The 20,506-nt window shown below is 46.7% G+C and overlaps 1 protein-coding gene across 1 annotated transcript; it reads left to right on the top strand.

Moving 5' to 3' along the window:
• Positions 1–1,885: 1,885 nt before the first annotated feature.
• On the top strand, positions 1,886–20,155 carry NXF1 (nuclear RNA export factor 1). The gene is made up of 21 exons (XM_081931824.1): positions 1,886–2,196; positions 3,537–3,750; positions 5,005–5,146; positions 8,171–8,254; positions 9,239–9,343; positions 9,745–9,825; positions 10,181–10,250; positions 10,402–10,490; positions 10,952–11,059; positions 11,162–11,271; positions 13,764–13,800; positions 13,893–13,961; positions 14,163–14,218; positions 14,994–15,101; positions 15,699–15,757; positions 16,226–16,341; positions 16,871–16,913; positions 17,038–17,110; positions 18,326–18,508; positions 18,666–18,726; positions 19,321–20,155. Exons 1-21 carry the CDS (start codon positions 2,166–2,168, stop codon positions 19,357–19,359), a joined length of 1,878 nt encoding a protein of 625 aa, XP_081787950.1. The 5' UTR covers positions 1,886–2,165; the 3' UTR covers positions 19,360–20,155.
• The last annotated feature ends 351 nt before the right edge of the window (positions 20,156–20,506 follow it).

Genomic DNA, 20,506 nt, shown 5'->3' with positions numbered 1-20,506 from the left:
CAAAGATTGAAATCCCTCCTCTTTCCTTTGTGCAAAAATGTATTATTTTTGCAAAACAGTGCATCTGCATGCAAGTCAGTGGAGCATGAGGCTTCTGTGTGCAACTTGAGTGTGGATTTGGCTTGGGAAGGAGCCAGGGTGTGGGCATTTCAGTAAACTGAACTTTTTTGCAATTTTAGGAATTGTTTTGTGGGAAAATATGCAATACTCAAAGTGAATTACAGCAGGGGTTGGCATCATTTGAGCATGTGGGATTTATTTATTTATTTTGCTAAAGCCCAGAGGTCCATCAGCAGAAACAAAGAGCATAAAAAGTACAAAAATTAGACTGCTGATGTGGTCATGAGGCTCAGTTCCAGGATGGAGGCTTTAGACTGAACAAGTCCCACAGGCAAGGGGTGTGTGTGTACAGATTCATTGTTCTTTTTAAAAGTCAGATATCCTTGTTGAGCTATATGCACTTTTATTTGTGTAGGTACCTATAGTTCTCCAGCTATTGTTGGACACCCAACCCTCAGGCTATATGGACAATGGCCAAAGTTGTACTCCCAACATCATTTGTAGAGCCATAGGTTCCTCACTCCTGATACAAGCCATATACAGTGGTACCTCAAGTTACAAACTCCTCAGGTTACAAACTCCGCTAACCTGGAAGAGTTACCTCGAGTTGAGAACTTTGCCCCAGGATGAGAACGGAAATTGTGTGCCGGTGGCACAGTGGCAGCAAGAGGCCCCGTTAGCGAAAGCACACCTCTAATTAACAGGCTTCAGGGTAAGGACGGACCTCCAGAATGAATTATGTTCGTAACTGGAGGAACCACTGTAAAGCCCTAAACTATCTGGGACTCTCGATACTTACAAGAACACCTTTCTATATATTGAGTAGCCAATGCAGTGTTCCCACCCAGATGTTGGAACTCTCAGGTCAACACTCAGGTCCTATCACCCTCAGCCAGTGTGGCCAATAGGGATGATAGGATTTATTTTATTTTGTTTGTTTATTGGATTTACAGTATATACTGCCTTTCTACCAAGGCAGCCAAGGTGGTTTACAATTTTAAAACAATAAAACAAATATATAAAATGTTCAGGGGCATATGACAGGGTATTTCCTGTAGTGGTCTCTTCCTTTGGGGAAATCCAACCCCCACAGTGGGTAGTTTTAAGGAACAAGGAAAGTCCCACCACCACACCTTTTACTCACCATGTGTTTGGTGGCACTATTTTTTATTCTTCTATTTTACTCTGCACATCATGGAACTCTATAGGATATCCTTTGATATATCGTACACAAAGACATTCATGTCGTTTCTGTAAGCTGCCTTGGGCTCCATATTGAAGGAAATGTGATCTGTAAGTCTTAACTAATAAATAAATAAATAAATAATAAACTAAGCACCCAGGGCAGCAGATCCCAAGCTGCTTTCTGCTTCCTCCTGGACTACACTGCTGTCCGAAGATATTCTCTTCCGCCAGCCTACATTTTACATTGACATGCCTTTTACAATCTCGAAAAAGCGCAGGGGCCTCCAGATGGGCGGGGTACAAATGAATTATTATTATTATTATTATTATTATTATTATTATTATTATTATTATTTTGGCCCCAGCCCTGTTTGCTCGGTAGCTGCTGCCCAACCACAGCTGCGCGCCCAAAAAAAAGAGAGATTCATCCCTACTTCGAGCGCCGCTCCCTCTCTCCGCTATTGTAAGTGAAAGGGTGAACCGAAGGAGGCGTCTTCCTTCTCCTTTTAAACGAGCCGGAAGTAGAACTCCGGATGCGGAAAGCTCTAGCCGTAGCACCTCTATGGTCACAAAGCCGAGCGTTGAGGGCGCTCCTGACGTGCTCGCGTACTATAATCACCGGAGGGCGGGAGCGCGTCCGTTTCGGGCATGCGCAGTGCGGCGCGTGGGGCCCCCCTCAGTTGGATGAAAATTACTTCGTGAGGGAAAGAGCGGAGGGAGCAACTGGCTTGGCTTTCCAACCGACTCGAGAGCGGATTTACCACAACCGCCGCCGTCATTCTCGCTGCTACTGCTGCTATTGTTTTTAATCTTTTGAGCCGAGAGGCGAGGTGCCTGTACCTGTCCGAGTCCCTGCCTCTCTCTCGGCCTCATCCTGCGCTCGGGGAAGCGCCGACGCTCCCTCAGGGCCGCTTCCCTCGATGGCCGACGGAGGAAAAGGAGGCTACAGCGGTGAGGAAAGGAACGGGGGCGGTGGGGTGGCCAGGCCAGGGGATATTGGGGTGGGTGGGGGTCTTCGCTGGCGCGAGGGGTGGGAACCGGGCCGAAGCCCAAAGGGTACTTTAAAGACACGGGTAGCCCAACGTGTTGCGCCTCCGGATCCTGTTGGACTCCGGGTCGCATCCGGCCCGCGTCGCTAGCGAGGAGCCCGGCAGCGCCTGGAGAGCTGCTCTAGGGCACAGGAGCCAACTCCTAGGGGCTCCCCCAATGAGATACTTGAAGGGTCCGCCTCCCGCTTCCCGCCCCCCCCCCCGAAATTGATGGGCAATGTCATTCACACGGCGCGTGTGCGCCTCGTGATCGATTGTGTGGGGCACGGCTTACCTGTCCGACCCCCATATTTTATTCAAGTTGGCACCGCTGCTCTAGGGAGTCAGGAACCTTTTTTTTTTGCGGGGGGGGCGAATATGTGTGCTGTGGAAGGAGGGATGGAAGACGAGGAAGGGTGGGTCGGGTTTGTGGGCAGTGGGCCGGGATGGGAGGGGGAGGAGCAGAAGGGTGGGGGCAATTAAGGCAGGGAATGCTCTAGGGCACAAGGAGAGAGGAGGTGAATATTAGGGGGGACGAGGGGGATATGGGGGAAGGTGTTATAGGGAACCTTAGGCGGGGGGGGGATGGAGAGGTTCCTTTTTGAAAAAATGCTAATGGAGCTTGAAGGCTTGAGAGCTCTTTTTTGTGTCTATAGTATTGTCAACGTGACACACACACACACATGTATCACTGACAGGGGTAGGAGAACCTGCTTTTGTACAAAAATGAAGCAGGGGGGCAGGGGCAGCTCCTTGGAGAGGGTTCCTTTCCAGGGATAGCTAAGAAGATTTGGATAGAGTTAAAGAGCACAGAGAGAGGAATCCCACTATTTCAGGTCCTTGGGGGAAACTGAAGGGAGGCAATGGTGGTGGTGGATAGGGAATGGAGACTTGTTAAGAGGAAGTGAATGGGAAGGTGTGTCCTAGTTCATGATATTCTCTAGTTGCCTGTTGAGAACTCAGAAGCATGAGGGCACCTTGCTGAATTTTGTAGGGAGCACAGTGTAGAAGAAGGCAATTGATGGCCCAGGGGTGGTCAGTGTGGTGTTCTGCAGACATTGTTGGGAATGCAGCTCCCTTCAGCACCAGTCAGCATGGTCAGTGGTTCAGATATGATGAGAACTGGAATCCAACAACGTCTGGAAGGTGTTGTGTTGGCTATCCCTGCTCTAGTTTGCTTTTTGAGACTTGCCTGGTGTGATTGTTTCTCTGAATACTTTGCTTGGCAGCCTTCTGACACTTCAGTTTTTTGTCCTTACATAGAACATGATGACCGTGTGGGTGGAGGTGGTGGCAACAGGGGCTTCCCAGGGAGGAGGCGAAAAGGTCGAGGCCCCTTCCGAGGAAAGATGTACAGTGAGATGAACCATCACCCGCGGAACTGGAGCGGCGCAGGCCCCAGTCCTCGTAGCCGACTTGAAGAGGAGGATGGAGATGTTCTCATGAGTGACCCTCATGATGTGCTGCGATCCCGCTAGTAAGTAAAGTGTTCTCTTGGGTGGACATAAACATACTTTAGTTTGTAGGCATGCTGCTGTTGCTCAGCCTCGGTTACCCCATCTGTCAAATGGGAACAGCGACTTATATCAGAAGACTGTAATAAGATAGGCATTATGAGTTGTATCAGCTAAGTTCCACTCAGTGTAGGCCCAATGAAATCAATGGATACTGCTAATTTAAGTCCATTGGTTACAGTGTGTCTACTCTGAGTGGAACTTAATTGGATACAACCCTAGGTAGGGGCGGGGGGGGGGGGAAGAACCGCCTTATGTGGAGAATGACACTTCACCACCATTTTCCCGTAAGGTCTGAAACACTTTTGAATCCTGTACTGGTTATATAGTTTTTAGCAAAGAGAATACTCATTCCTTTTTCTTGGGAAGTACACTGGGGCAGAAAAGTAATTCTCAAAAAGAATAGATGTCCCCTATTAAGGACACTTTTAAAAAAAGTTTGGGGGTTTTTTTTTGGTTTGTTTGTTTTTGTTTTTTTTTTGCTAGTGAACCAAGTGTGAATTTCATAAGATCTCCAGCCAACCCCATAGAAAGGTTTTTGTAGAAAGTCTAGGAAAAATAAGGGGACCATTTCTTAGGGCATCACTTGGTTAAAGGCAGGATGTGAATAAGGTCAAGGAGCTGGTATTAACGAAGATCAGAATGGTAAAAGCTTGTGACCTGCTCTGTTTTAATGCTCTAGTTTACAGGCCCTCACACACCCTAGTTTAAAAAAAAAATAGAAGGTGGAGCTCTTTGAAGGGATGTGAACCTTTCTTGCCTAACCAGGTACAGTTTCTCTGCTGTGGGGAGGGACTCTGTGCACATTTCCTGCACCTACAAAGATGGAAAATTGAGGTCATCTGAATCATTCCTCAGCATGGCACTTAACTGGCTGCAACCAGATGAAGAATCTGTGAAGTAAATAATAATAATAATCAGGGAACTGATAATTGAATGTATTCATCATTTGGAAAAAGGGCTAGAATCACAAGTTACCTAGTTCATTGAGTAAAGTTAAGTTGCGGATATAATTACCATTTAAATGTCTGATTAGTTCTGTAACATTTTTGGGGGGGACGAGGACCAAATGCTTTTTATTACTGCTTTGTCCACAGAAACAAACCAGCAGAATAATTTGAGTGTTTGATCCAGACTTCTTTCTGGGCAAGGTTTCTCATATCTTAATTTGACACTCTGCTACACTCCATACTGAAATCTTGTTTTCTACTCCTCAGCACTCCTTACGGTCGTCCAAACAGAGATCGGGAGCGGGGAGGTCTAAGCAATATAAGCCTCACAGTGAGACAGAATCTGAGTACCCTAGAACGGCTTGGCCCCAGAAGCAATGCCCCCAAGAAAAGCTGGTTCAAGATTACAGTAAGTCACATGGGGGAGGGGAGGGATTTGGAAGCGGAGCTTGAAGGACCCCTGGCTGTTGTTGGCAGAGGTGCTCTGTTCCTGTAGAGTTGCTGTTTTGACGGACTCTTGCTTATTCAGTTCCTAAGCAATGCTGCGTGTCATTGGCTAAACTGTTTGGATTCTAAAGGGGAGGGTGGGGCTGGCAAAATGCCCTCCTAAGCAAAGAAGAACAGGCCAAGCAGGGGACTGAGAAAACAGCAGACCAGAGGCAGTGAGGGCAAGGTAGGAGGTGAGGACTGAATATTGAATGTTCCAGAAGCATGAGGAGAAAGAAAAGGAGAAGTGGGCAGAAAAGAGCTGTAGAGGTGAGGTTAGCTCTCATGCACACTTTGATCTGAAACAATCAGTCCAATCTTTGTGTCAATTCATTGTTAATTGTTTAACAGAGCAGCTGGTTTACCTGAATAATTTTCAGACTTGAGTGTGCTAAAACACAAGGAGCTGCCGCTTTTTGAGTTAGGCATGAGAACATTGTTATGCAGGGTAGAAAGGGAGCTTCCCAGTTTCAGTTCTGCTGGTAATCTGCAGGTCAGTCCTTCCCCACATGGTAGCTTTGCAGTCCCATGTGGTTTGGGAGGGGAAATAGCTAAACCTCACAGGATTGGAGTTGAGAGAATGCTGCCTTCTTTTATAACAGAAACAAGCAGCACTATGGTTTGACTTTGACAACCAAGCCTCTTAACACTGTGTATTTGGGGGTGGAGATTAAATGCATTTATTACTCCAATTTCTATCTTGCCTTTATGCATATAACACCCAAGAAAGCTAACAGTGGGCTGTATCAAATGTTATTCCTGCTCAGAGTAGACACATTGAAATTAACCAACATGACTAACTTAGGCCCATTCATTTCAGTAGGGTACAATAAATAGAACTTCAGTAGATTCCACCCAGTAATAATAATACTACAATAACACATTTTAAAACCAATAAGTAAATAGAGCAGATAAAACCTATCAAAGATACAAATTGAGGCCACAAACATAATAAGATTAGTCATGATTTTTTAAAAAAAGAAAAGTCAGCTTGACGGGACAAAAGGATAGTTACATAAAAAAGATTGTGTGACTGTGAAATGACATTAGAGAAGGCCCTTAGGTCATGTCCTTGCATGTATTCCCAAACTGCAAACCCAAGTCTTCAGAAGAAGTGCAATTCCATCCAAGACAGCATGAATCCCCATTCCCTGATTTTAAATGAACCAAGTTCTTCACCAGCATCCAGGCCATTAGCAACACTGCACACTGATTCTGAACTTGAACTGGTTTTGGGGGGATTTAGATGGAAATGAGAGAGTTAGTCTCATCAGCATGTTCATAGAATCATAGTGTTACAAGGGACCCCAAGGGTCATCTAGTCCAGCCCCCTGCAATGCAGGAATCTCAGCTAAAACATCCATGACAGATAGCCATCCAACCTCTGCTTAAAAACCTCCATGGAAGAGGTGTTGGTGACACAGAACCTCCAAACTGCAGAATTCCTCCCCCAATGGTTCCATGTAGATGTTTAATAGCATGGAAAATGAGATGGAACCCCAAGAGATGCAACTGACCATCAACAAGGGCATCAGACAGGATTCACATCTGTTGCCCTAAGAAGGACTAGAGTCACCACAAACTTGTGTCTCCAAGTCCCATCACGCCCAGATTGTTCAGGAGGTTGATGCTACTGAAAGTTGCAGAGAGGCTCAGGAGAACAAGCCAGGAGGGGTGAGCTCCCTCTTTTTGCCCAGAGACGTTTCCCAAGAATTGAAAGTTGGAAACTGGCCAGAAATTATCCAGTATGTGGGGGGTTAAGGAGGAGCCCCGCCTTTAAATATCTTAGCACTACCCGCTGTGCTTGGTGGAGGAACAGTACTATCTTGTGACAAGGCATTTGCATCTCCTCACTGGCAGGTTTTATGAGCCAGGAGGAGCTGGGATTGAGCAGTCAGGTCTCACGTCTCCAACAGTCCACGTCCTTGAGTTGCACATATTGAAATGTATCCAGAGACTGTTTGTACTCACGGGTTTTGCCCTTGTGTACAGTTGATGCTAAATATAGCTATACCTAAGCTTAATGGGATTGGGAACTTCAGTGAAAGTCATCAACCATTGGATCTAGACATCTTTTCAAATCTTTTCCTGAGCTGATTCTCCAGCTGCAGGCTTTTACATCTGATTTATTTCTCCCAACATGCCCAGTCCAGCCATTCAGTGTATATGCCTGGGTCAGCTGGTTTTGCTAGAGAGCCGATTTGAGGAGATGTCAGAGGGTGATAGGCCAGAGCTAGGAATGGAGGAGAAATTTGTGCAGTCTGCATTTTAAAGTGAACATACCTCATTTGCTGATCCCAGACTTAGCTGTCAATAAGATGACATATTTCTCCAAATTTTGCTCCACAGTTTTGGTTCAAACATGTGAATCTTTTTGTGGGGGATTATGCATACAAAATTCTTTTTTGTTAAGCAGGAAAAAGCATTGAAGTAATAAACAGATATATTTTAGGGGAAGAATGTACACACTTTATACACAATCTACATATAACTTTTTGCGCTACCTTTATCCACAAAAAACAGTCAGGCATATGACTGACATGGAAACAGACGCAGAATGGAAATAGGCTGATTTGTGCATCCCTAGCCAAAGCCCTTCAGTCATCCACAAAGGACTTCCAGTTCCATAGCCTTTGCACTTTCCTAAACTGGAAGTTAAAATCTTGCTGCTCCCATTTCACCTATGCCTAGAAGCATCTCCCTTTGTTCTCTTTCCAGCTGAATTGTAGCATTTTTAATCCCATAGTTTACAAAATGCGTGCCTCCCAGGTTTCACATTTCCAGATTAGCCAAAAGCTTTTCTTTCTTCCCCACTGAAGCAGTGAAAAATGTCCCCAACCTACCAATTGGCAAATGGACTTGAGAGCTGGATATTATTACCACATCAAAGCTTTGGTATGGTTCTGCTTCTTGCCTTGATTGGCTTTTTTGCTTTTCTCCCCCTCAGATTCCCTATGGAAGGAAATATGAAAAGGCCTGGCTGATTAATGCCATTCAGAATTTGTGCAGCGTTCCCTTCACTCCTGTGGAGGTAAGACAGGCATGCACATGTTTCCCGGGCAAGAATTTTCCTTTCTGTTTTACAGAATTGGCAGTCCTGTGATTCCCAAATTGTGTGCTGCAGTAGGAGCTGGGGTGTTCCTTGAAACCGCCATGTCGGATGCATCCAGCACCCATTGTCCTTTGGATCAGGAGGCTGTATGTGGCATTGATTTGATCTTGCCCCCACCCCAGATAGTAAATTGCCAATGGTATTCTGATAGAAGTTGCACCAGCAATACTCAGATTATAAGGTGCTGGGCAGGGGCTGCGTTTCCTTGGGTGAACCCAGTATTGATTCCACTCAGAAAAATTAGCTACTGTTTTTTAGAAATGCCAAGCAAGAATGTTTGGTTAGAACTGGGGAAAAGAGGAGTCAAGGAATGGAGCTTGTGTGAAGTTCCTCAACTTTCTCCCATAATTCAAGCTCTATACACTAGCATCCCATGCTGCAGCTGACGGGTACAGGGGAATCCCTGAGTACCACCATTGCTTAGAATACCCAGTTGCTTCTGTAGGCCTTAACCACCTGAGCAGGAGGCATTAATTGTACTTCTCTGCATTTGAAGGGAGAGGTACTTCTCTCTTTCCCCCCCTCAGAACCAATCAATAAAATGTTAGTCATTTTTGAGCATCTGAGTGAAATGTGCCTTCAATTTTAATCTAGGAAAAAACTTACTGTGTCCTAGATAATTCAGCAGTTTTGGAAATGCTGGTGCTAGTGAAATAAAAATATCATGAAGGAATGCGGAGACTAGGGGTGGCATGAGGCTGGCATTAGCAGAACGTGTTGGTGATGGGGAAGCTTAAAAGCCCCAAGCCCTGCACCTTCTGGTCACTCAAAGCTGTGCCCAGAGGCATTACAAGGCACCTTCCATGTTGTATAGTCTTTATTAATTATGAAGATCAGCTCCTTTTTTTCTAATTAAAGAATGAGCTCTGTCTCACACCAACACCTTTCCCCCTCTTGCCGCAGCTACACTATGCCAATAATCGGGTAGTGTTCTATGTGGAAGACGCCTCTGCAGCCAACGCCCTCAAGCAGGTGTCTCGAAAGATTGTTGCCCCAGATGGCTACAAGGTTGGTTTGTTCTTCCTCTGTGGGCCTGGGGCTAGTGGTGGTGGGGGGGATACATGAGGTTGGGGGGCGATTAGCTATGTCCAGACTAGTGAGGTTGCTTGGTCAGTTATAGATCTGACCTGCCTCATGTGATCGTCCTTTGCTGACACAGCTTAGATTCAAGCAGTGCCTGCAAAGGAAGAAAGGAAAGAATCAGGAGTGCACTCTTAATTATTTCCTTTGAAGTTGTGAGGTCAGGTAATTGAGAGATGGTCAACCTCGCCCATCGGCCAGAGTGGCTCAAATGGGAGTGGGGGAGCCCACCTGCAAGATCTTGTTCCCCAGTCCTCTCTACATACATTAAGTAGCCTGGACAGGGATTAACCTGCACCCATCCAATCTCCAACTGGCATTTCTTTCAGGTTGTGATACTTTTAAACCCATGCAGTCCACCAACATCTGTCCAGCGTGAATTGAAACCAGAGGAGATTGAGCAGCTGAAGGTGAGTGGAATGTGCCAGAACTTTAGTACTATTTTCTTGCCATCCACTTGCCAGTCTGCCCTGCATTCCCACAGGTGGTTTGTGTCTGGTCTTTTTCTCTTTGGGAACCTGACAATGATCCTTGATTTTAAACTGTCTCAAGAGGTTAGCGAGTTGGAATGGGAGATGCCATCTGTCTTTAGTGGGAAAACAAGTCCCTGTTCAGGTTGTGAGTATTGTACAATCTCTTCCTAACCTTGGTTTGTTTTTTTTCTTTTGCTTGGGGTACTGAGAGTCTCTTCTTCCCCTCAAGCAGGCAGGAATAAGCCTGTCTGAGTCCTTATCTATCTAATGGAAATTTTCTCTCTCCTTCCAGCTTTGCATGAGTAAAAGATACGATGGTTCCCAGCAGGCCTTGGATCTAAAGAACCTTCACACAGATCCAGGTAGGACACCGTACCCACCTTTTCACTGTTGGGACTGCTGTTCTTCTACACACCTAGAACTCTGGTTCCAGCTTCAGGGGCGGAGGTGGGTTTCTGTTGCAGATTCCAGCTGGCAGTGAAGTGAGATTCATTCTGCTTTTTAACTCCCCAGATCTGGTAGCCCAGAACATTGACATGGTGTTGAGCCGCCGAAGCTGCATGCTAGCTGTGCTGCGGATCATCCAGGAGAACATTCCTGAGGTCATCCATTTCTCTCTCCCTTTCCCTCTCTTCAACCCAGCCTTTTTCTTGCCTTGGTGCCCTCGGGGATTGGTGATTTCTCTGAAATTTCATGCTGAAAAGATTTCAGCTTGCCCTCAAATGAATATGGACCCTTGTAAGTAAGTGGTCCATAATTACAAACCATACACCAAACATCCTAGAAGGGGTGGCAATATTGGGTTTGCGTTTTTTGTTTATTTGTTCTTGTATTTATCATGTATTTTGTGTCTTATCTTCTATTTTTATGTTGTGAACTGTCCTGATCTACAGATGGAGGGCGGTATACGAATGTAAATAAAGAAATAAATCTTACTGTAGTTTAATTTATTTTTTTAATGAGGTTTTTTTAAAAAAAAAATACAAAAACTGCCTTGAGGTCACTTGGTGGCAAAAATCTCTCACTCACACCTCACAAATCCCACCCCCATCTGTCCTTGCAGCTCCTTTCTCTGAACTTGAGTGACAACAAGCTCTATCGGCTGGATGATATGGCTGAGCTGCCCCAGAAGGCTCCCAACCTGAAGATCCTCAATTTGTCTTCTAACCAGGTAGGGCTGGATGCTCACTGGCTCAGCCTGAATCTTCCATTGGGTAAAATCTTCACTCTCTTCACTATGCTCTCTCTTTCTTTCCCTCCTGGCTCCCTTCAGTTGAAGACAGACCGTGACTTGGACAGGTTAAAAGACTTGAAGCTTGAGGAACTATGGCTGGATGGCAACCTGTTGTGTGATAGCTTCCGCGACCAGTCTACCTACATCAGGTGAGCAGTAGCCCTGGGGCTGCCTAAGATGTCCTGGAAGGGCGCACCTCCACCTACCCAGAGGGCATTCAGGGCACGATTAAGATGTTTCTTGCCAAAAGGCTTTTTTTGCCCTCCTAGTGGTGCCAGCTTGGTTATTTTGACCCTATAGCACCATCTGCCTCAGCTGCAGCCAAATCTCTGAGGATGCTGCATCCCATTGCTGGATCCTGAGTTGTGATTCTTGTGATAATGGTTTTATTTCAGCCAGATTGGAGCACTGCCCAGCCCCGTCTCCTCCCCCACCCCATATTGATATTACTACATTTATTAGCTGAAATTTGCTTTTGTGGATGATCACACCTCCCAGCCACCCCAGCCTTGCTTCTCTTCCTTGTGAAATCTTCCTTTCCCCCTCCCCCGCTTTTCTGTCTGCCTTCCACTCTCCGCTCTGCACACGTCACTTGCTTTTCTCTGCCCCCGGGGCTCTAGGACCTCAGGATGCGCAGCCTTTTCCATCCTCTCAAGTTCCCCATGCGCACTGCCACCCTCCTTTGAGCCTGCCATGCTGAGCCACCTTGTTCGTGGCCTTGCCTGCTTCTGTATTTATATTTTGTGGCTCCCCAATGCTGTACCTGGAAGTACCATATCGCACAGAGGCACGTGGAAGTCTTTCTTTTGGAGAATTGAAGCCAAGCTGCTAAATCCTGGGGTGCCCCTGGTGCGTTTGGCTCTCACAGATGGCTGGTTAGCCAGTGACGGGTAAGATTCCTTGCGGAAGGAACAACCTAAGACAGGCACAGTCGCACAGTGGCCAAACGGAGCCCTTCCGCCCGCCTCCGGGGAAGTTGGCAAACACAAGGCACCAGAACCCTCCTTCACAGGCTTGTCGTCGGCAAGTAGCTTTTGGACAGCCTCTGCACCGTTTCTAATGGGGAGACTATTGCTTCTTGATGATCTGGGAGTGACGATGGTGCTGACTCTGGGTGGAGCAGCAGCAGACTGAAGTGACAAACTTCTTGCAAGTAAAACTCTTTCTCCCTCAGTTGTGCACTTGGAAGTCCTGTTTGTGTGGCCAAGGCACCTGTATCTCTGCAGGGTTGGAGCGTCAAGAAGGGGCAGTGTGGAGGATGGATGAGGCTGTGCATCGGTAGGGAGGAGTTTCCAGGCCTTTTTTTTCTTTGTTTCCATCACTCTGGCGTCCCTCTGCTTCTCCCTCCCCCACCCGCATCTTCCATGGTCATTAATTAGATTTGGGCCTTGATGCAGGAACTCTCCCAAAGCTGTTTTAAGTTGGGTGCCAGGAAGTTGGCTCAGGCATCTCCATGACCAGTGGGAATTCTTGTCCATTCCCCTACTTTCCCTTCCCTGCCCCTGCCCTCTGGCCTCAGTGGAGCGCTCCTCCTATAAATTGGGCCATGCGGGTGAGTACACACTCAGGTAAGTGCAGAGGGAGACTTTGAGTAGCATGGCTTTGGAGACTTCTGCCTCTCGCACCCGTGTGCACGTGTAAAACTACCACGGGAAGAGTACCAGAGCATTTTACTTTAAAGACTGTGTTCTGCTACCTACTAATTTTTTGAAGTTGGCTAACTGTCACTCGCCCTTGTATGGTATCAAGTGACAGAACCATAATAGTGAAATTGATAAACTTTTCCCTTAAATTGTCTGGCAATATTAAAGGAAAGCTGACTCAGCATTTTCTCCTAGGTGAGACTTGAGTCAGATTTTAATATGCAGGGTGGGAAATGTCAAATATAATCAGATGTCTCTTTAAACTGGATTGCAGTAGTTCTCTAGTCCAGCATAAGCAGTACAATCCTTTTAACCCCATTCGTGTTGCTTCTTCCGTGGCTAACGGAAGATGCAGAGCCTAATATGGTTCCATGTGCAGCTTTAGCAACCCGTCCCTGATTTTGTACACGTTCTACCTTTGTTTAAAATGCTTGTACGTGTAAATTTCTTAGGCTTCTAAAGAAATATACAGTTTGAGAGCCTTGGGCGGGGGGCTTTTGTTAAAAGATTCTGGTAATGCCACCATTTTGTGGTGTTTCTCCACGCTCCTAAGAAAGCCCAGATGTGTGGAATGAAACTTGTGGGACATATCTCCTGAGTTCTCCCATTTGGGGAGCTGGTTGTTGCTCTGTAATTCAGAATCCAGGAAGTGAGGTGTGGTGAGGGTTCTGAATCACCAGTGGGCAGCCTATATAACTTGGTGGGCATCTGTTTGGCCCAGGATAACAAATTGATAACTCTCCACCTCCTGACAGCAGTTGAGGCAACTTCTTTTTGCAAGACTGCCCACCTTGGTTTTAAAGGATGCTTTAGAGAATGATGGCCAGTGGCCAGGGTGGGTAGAGGCCACGACAGGATGTAGTTCAGGTAGCACTGGCTGTAGTAGGAAGATGTGGTAGCAGAAGGTGGGGACCACCCAGGTAGGCCACGGGTGGGGGGAGGGCAGTGCTCTTGGGGCACAAAGCTCTTTCATTCACTCCTTTTCCCCTTTCTGACAGCGCCATCCGCGAACGGTTTCCAAAGCTGCTGAGGCTGGTGAGTGAATTGTTCAAATTCCAGGTGGATTCTGAGCCAGCTTTTGTATCTGACAGTACTGTTGCCTTACCCTTCTTCCTCTCCCATCACAGGACGGCCATGAACTCCCCCCTCCTATCGCTTTTGATCTTGAAGCACCTACCACGCTTCCCCCTACTAAGGTACAGAAGTGCTCGGAAGGGGCAGGGGGGAGGGCCTGTGTTGCTGTTGCACTGAGAAAGCTGGCGGCTTTCAAGCCCTTGTTTCAGTCCAGCCTTAGGGCTGGTGCTGAGAGGGTACTGGGTAGGTTTTGCTTGGTGTTTGGGAGGAATGGAGGGGAACAGATTAACATCCGGCTTCTCTCTTTGACTCTCCCCACTCAGGGCAGCTATTTTTGCTCTGAAGACTTAAAAGCGTTGATCCTGCGATTTCTGCAACAGTAAGTAGAGTTGCAAGGTCTTGTACGTTAAAGAAAACCAGAGCCTCTGCCAACAAGTTTATAACCTGGGGGTTTTGGCACACACAAAAAGGGGAGCTGGAGAAAAAAAATGAGAGGGTAAAGATCTTCAGTTTTAAGTTAGTTTCTGGGAAGAGGGTAGTGGTAATGATGCTGGCTGGCATTTGAAAACCAAGGTTTGAAATTGCATTCCAGTGTTTAAAACTTGACTAGCAAAAAGGATCACTGACTGTACTGTAATTGAAATAAGCAAAAGGCTTTATTGAGGCACAGTACCCAATACAAAAGGAACGCGAGTGGTGCTATGGTCTAAACCACTGAGCCTAGGGCTTGCCGATCGGAAGGTCAGCGGTTTGAATCCCTGCGACAGGGCGAGCTCCCGTTGCTCAGTCCCAGCTCCTGCCGACCTAGCAGTTCAAAAGCACGTCAAAGTGCAAGTAGATAAACAGGTACCGCTCCGGCAGGAAGGTAAGCGGTGTTTCCGTGCACTGCTCTGGTTTCGCCAGAAACGGCTTAGTCATGCTGGCCACATGACCCGGAAAAACTGTCTGCGGACAAATGTCAGCTCCCTCAGCCAGTAAAGCGAGATGAGCGCCGCAACCCCAGAGTCACTCACGACTGGACTTAACTGTCAGGGGTCCTTTACCTTTACCTTTTTACTCAATACAATGGAAATAACATAATAGAAATAATAAAGCGGCTAAAGCCTCTCTTCCATTCTTGCTGTTTCTTTAGCAGTGTTTGTATTCTCCCACAGATACTACACTGTCTATGATTCTGGAGACCGGCAAGGGTTATTGGATGCCTACCACGATGGAGCCTGCTGCTCCCTGAGCATCCCCTTCTCACTACACAACCATTCCAGGTAAGTTTACACTTCTGACATTTGTTCCCTTGCCAATGGGAGAGGACTGCACGTTGCCCTACTACACTGTGCTTTGGTTTTGGTGTGACATGGTGTGAGACAGGCTGTGTGCGCCCTTTCCAAAGTTTCTGTGCCAAGATATGGGGTATTTTGCAACCTATACTAAGTAAACAAGAGTCGCTTGTATTAGTCACAAGGCAATTCAAAGAGCTGTGTGTGGATCTTGCACATGCCTCCCATTCAAGTATTTCACGCTTTGCAAGCATGAAGTCTTTTTGTAAGATGCCATACATTTGGTTGCATTGTGTTGATTGGGAAGAAGATTTGGTGTTAAATAAATCTAACTAGACTGTTAAGAGGGCAGGGATTTGTGCTGCTTCCACAGCTTACTTTTTAAAAAATCCTCATACCAAAAGAGAGACTAGGTTGAAAGTACATGGAGCTGCTTGCTTTACTTGAGCCAGCTTGGGATTTAACCCTCAGCACTCTGCCTTCAAACCCAACATTTTGCCCACTGCCGCCAAGTATACACCTCCTGCTATGTAAAGAAAGACCTGGGGAAATGGGTAGGCGTTTATGTTCTTGTTTTGTCTTCAGGAGCACTCTGGCTGAATACTTCAAGAACAGCAGGAATGTGAAGAAGCTTAAGGATCCCAGTAAGTAAGGACCGGTGGGGTGGGTGTACAAGGCTACAGACTCTTTTAAGGACAGTGTGTAATCAGAAGTGTTTCATGGGAGACGGGCCCTGCACAGTGATTCTGCTGCGGAGGTTGGGACCCCAGTGCACAAAAGAGGGGAGCTGCAATGGTGAAAGGATTTGGGACAATGCTCAAATCCACACTGAAGCCCTTCATTCGGAGCAGTCCAGTTGTGGAAGAGGATAACAGAAAAGCCCCTGATTAAAGTGAATAAACTGTACTGGTTGGCTGTTTTGGAACAAGAGCAGTGATTTTTTTATTTTTTAGGGTTGGGGCAGACGCTCCTACATTAGTGGATTGTCCCGTCCCCCCCCCCCCCACACACACACAACACACACGTATGTGTATTTGCTGCTGGTTTCTCCACTTTGGGTTTACTTCAGTGAAGGTAGTGATTGACCTTCCCTCTGCTCTTTCTGCCCCCAGCCATGCGCTTCAGGCTCCTCAAGCACACAAAGCTAAACGTTGTGGCCTTCCTTAGCGAGCTCCCGAAGACTCAGCATGACATCAACTCCTTTATTGTGGACGTCTGCGCCCAAACGGTGAGTCAGGGGAGAAGGAACTGGCCAAGCACTTACCGCCTTTCAAGGAGTAGGTGAGGTCAGCGGGCAACAAGAAAGATGAGGAATGGGTTGTTGGTTGGCTGGAAATTTGACTTGCCCCTGGTAACCAGTGGGAGTTGAGAAAAATTGCTCCCTCTATGCAGAAAGTCAAAATATGTGTTGTTCAGCTGGAAATCTTGGAATCTGGAACAAAGTATGATTACCGCCCCCAATAAATACATACCCCCCCCCTATTGCTGCTCACTTTTTGATAAAACAAAGGCAATTTACTTCCAGGAAAACCATCCATAGATCTCTTTTTATGCTGCTGTTTCAGTCCTTTTAGCCTGTTTTCAATTGGCATGATCGTAATTGTTTCTATTGCTGTGTATTTAACTTGTAAGCAGCTGTGAGTATTTCATTACAGAAAGGTGGGGTATACATCTTGATGTTAAACGATGTATATAACATCTGTGTGGGTTGCTGCCACAATCTCTTTGGCCTTGAGACCCTTCTTTTCTCATTGCAGAACACGCTGCTGTCTTTCACCGTCAATGGGGTCTTCAAGGAAGGTGAGTGTGCTGTTAAAAGCCTGCTTTGTGACACATCCTGAACAGTGGGAAAGCCAGAACACTTGCAGCACCCAGTGCCCCTTCTTGAAAACTCAAACCTGTGCTTTCTTTCTAAATTCTGCAGTGGATGGCAAGTGTCGCGACTCGGTGCGCGCCTTCACCCGTGTGTTCATCGTTGTGCCTGCTGGCAATAATGGGTAAGGATTATGAACTTTAGGACATTGACAAATCCAGGGATTGCAAGACAGGTGTGTTTCTGAAAGGGGCAGGTATTGGGAGGAGGATGAAATATTTATAGGGGGATGAGAGACAGAGCCTTAGCAGCCATGTCTGTCAGGAGCTAGGAATGTCAAAGGCTTTTAAAAATAGCCCATGTGCTGGAGGCTTTGGGGGATTGGCCAGCTTACGGAGGAGCAATCTGATTTCTCCCAGTGATTTATATCTGTACTGGTGAACCACTGGCCAATTTCTAGGGGACAGCCTGGCGCTGGTTGGGGAAGGGCCCTAGCTCAGTGCTGGGGCATCTGCTTTGCATGCAGAAGGTCCTAAACTTAGTCCCCAGTATCTCCAGGTAGGGCTGGGGAAAACTCACCTGAAACCCTGGATTGCTGCTGCCAGTCAGTGCAGGCAATGCTGAGCTAGACCCAACAGTCTGACTTGGTGTGAGGCAGCTTCGTGTGTCACAATTCTTCCAAAAGATGTGGGGCTAGCATTGATTTTGGCATTTTCAGAAAGCATGTTAATGTTTAGAAGCAGGGGGGATGACAGGTTAGTCATGCCTTACTTAACAGTTACAGTGTTCGAAAGTATATATTCTCAGTAAATTTTAAAGTGGTTCCTTGCAGCACAGTTTTAAAAGCCAGGCCATCAAGACAGGTTGATTGCCACCTGATACCCACTCTGCTATCATAAATCGAATCTAGCGACAATTCCTTTTTGCTGTAGTTGTCTTTCCACAAGAACAGTGGGGGCATGGTTCAAAGAACATCATGCTGGTGTGTCTCATTTTTTCTCTGACTCCAGGACCCATTTTACTGAACATTGGCTAGATGCACTTTTAATATTTGCCACACTTTTTGCTACTGTTAGAATATGGTGACCTTCTCTCCTTGGTGAAGGCAGAAGCAAGTATAGTGTCTAGCTGTTGCTCCTTTATTTATGGGAGCATCCTGCAGTGCTTGGCAAGAGATGCAAGCAAGCAAGCTGTAGGAAGCTCTGTGTATGCATTAGCAGATCCTTACCTCTGCTTGCCATCAAAGGGGTGGCCAGGAATAGTCAGGTCTCAGACTGAAAGGGTAGAAGGCGAAAGGGGGCATTCTGGCTACTCTACCCTCGATATTTCCTCCTTATGTTGGGTGTAGACTTGCAGCCCCTTCATTAACCATTGCTGGCTCTTTTCCCCTCCTCTGCAGGCTGTGCATTGTGAATGATCAGCTATTCATCCGTAAGGCCACCAACAAGGAAATCCGCAAAGCTTTTGTCATGCCAGCGCCCACGCCCTCCTCCAGCCCGGTGCCCACGCTCACGGCCGAGCAGCAGGAAATGCTGCAGAATTTCTCACTGCAGTCGGGCATGAACCTTGAGTGGTCTCAGAAGTGAGTCTGGAGTTGCTGGGGGCTGGCAGTTGGGGAAAAGGAGTGGGAGATGGTCTTGAGATCAGGGTGCGGGGCAGGGAGGGAAAAGCAGTTGCAAAATGAGATTAGGTTAGGCTGCTGTCTCATGACTTTATCATCTCTCTCTACCCTTGCCCAGGTGCCTCTTGGACAATGATTGGAACTACGCTCATGCGGCCCAGGTTTTTACCCAGCTCAAGGTGAGTGCCCTGGTGCCTTTCTAGAGTGAGACCACCAGAACCTGCTGCCAGGCTTAAGAACTGGAGACAGAAAGTGATGGCTGGGATGGATTTGCACTGCACTGCAGTTCTGTTACAGGGGAGAACCCTGGGTGGCTTTTCCTTCATTCTCAGGGTCTGATGTGCCGTATTTGAGGGTCATGTTTCCCCCCCCAGAGGAAGTTTGCAAGGAAAGCCATCCCCTATGTAATATGTCTTGATGTGTGTTTTCAGAGTTATTTGAAGCGAGAGCATCCAGAAACCATTGCTGTTGGTTTCTGCTCTTTTGCTTTTCATCCATAGTGCAGTAATGAGAAGCTGATATATAGCAGACTTTGCCTTTGGACGGGTGACTGTCCTTAGAATATTTTGTCCCCTTACTGGCCTCTTAACTGACCTTTGGATGAGGAGTCAAGTCTGGATTTGGGAAAACTTTTTTTATCACAACCCTGTGAGCCTGGGGAAAACCCCTGGGTTCTGTTGACAGCTTCATGTTTGTCTCAGTCTCCTTGTTAGAACCAGACATGGAGGAGAGGTAGTTGCTGTTAACTTCTTACTCTTCCTTTTCTCTTCTAGGCTGAGGGGAAGATCCCAGAAGTGGCTTTCATCAACTGAGCGTTTGCCACCATTGCCCTTACCAAAGCCAGCCAAGCAGCGTTTTCTCCTTTGGGTTCTTGTTTTGTAAATAAATGAAAGTTTCACTATGTGAATTAAAGAGACTCCTACCCTGTTGTGACTGTGAAGGCTGCACCTGTCCGTGTTGCCATTGGACTGTGGGCAAAAGCAGTGGAAACAGGCCCTTGTGGAAGAGGCAGCAACTCCTGCCTGCAGCAACAGATGACGTGAAGAATTGCTGTGTACGCTGATTTTCTAACAGACACTGATGACCATGGGAATTTGGAGGAAAGGCACTTGATCGTTTTGGGGTTCTCCCACCTCCCTTTCAATTTGAAAAGCTGATTTTTAGCATACCTTCCCCCCCCCCTGCTGCTACCGACTTGGGAGTTGAGTCTTGTATGTGCCTAGAGTGAGAAGTAGTCAGTAGTTCCCAACATGCAACAAGGGTTATATCCCTAGAGGGCAGGGGGAATGGTAAACCTCCAACCTGCAAAAGGCAGCAGCAGCAGCTATCCCTGTGTGCTTTGAGGCACAATTGATCATCCTGATGGTGCCAGAGAGAGTGGGTTTCCTAGTTCTAGGTTGCTTTAGAGGACTTTAGATATGTGAGACCCCCTATGGATGGATGGCCTCTGAATCACAGCCCTTGCAGGACGTCGGATTTGCTGTCACTCACTGCTTAAATGAGAGGAAGCTTTGGGGTCTGCACACCTAGCAAGCTGTAGCTTCCGTGTTTCATTTCTGCCTGTAGTTCTTGAAAACACTGTGTTTAGTAAAATTGTTATTAAAACCATGCTGTGCATTCATGTGATGGTGTTCTAAACTAGAGATAAGATCACTTCCTTTTACTATGTGGATTTCTTTTTCCATTTTGGCCATGCACGACTTATGATTGTGGAAGTTCTGTCAAATGTACAAATTATGTAAATAAGCATACCTTCCCATCTTTCACAATCTTATTACTTTAAAAATAAGTGTGTAAGGACGTCCTAATGCTTTGGTCTCCTGCCCTGAGTTTATTCTTCCTCTGAAAAGGAGAGCAGGGTTATGTTAACTTTTATTTCTTCCCTGTGGAAGATGGCTCCTCTTGCAGCCCTGGAGATCTGCAAGATCCCCTGCTCCGTGTTATATACAGAGATGTCAC

The sequence above is a fragment of the Podarcis melisellensis genome, assembly GCF_964234715.1.
Source record: "Podarcis melisellensis genome assembly, contig: HAP1_SCAFFOLD_357, whole genome shotgun sequence".
Lineage (NCBI taxonomy): Eukaryota > Metazoa > Chordata > Lepidosauria > Squamata > Lacertidae > Podarcis > Podarcis melisellensis.
The sequence above is the reverse complement of the archived record's forward strand: the minus strand, read 5'-3'. Positions and strand labels throughout refer to the sequence as shown.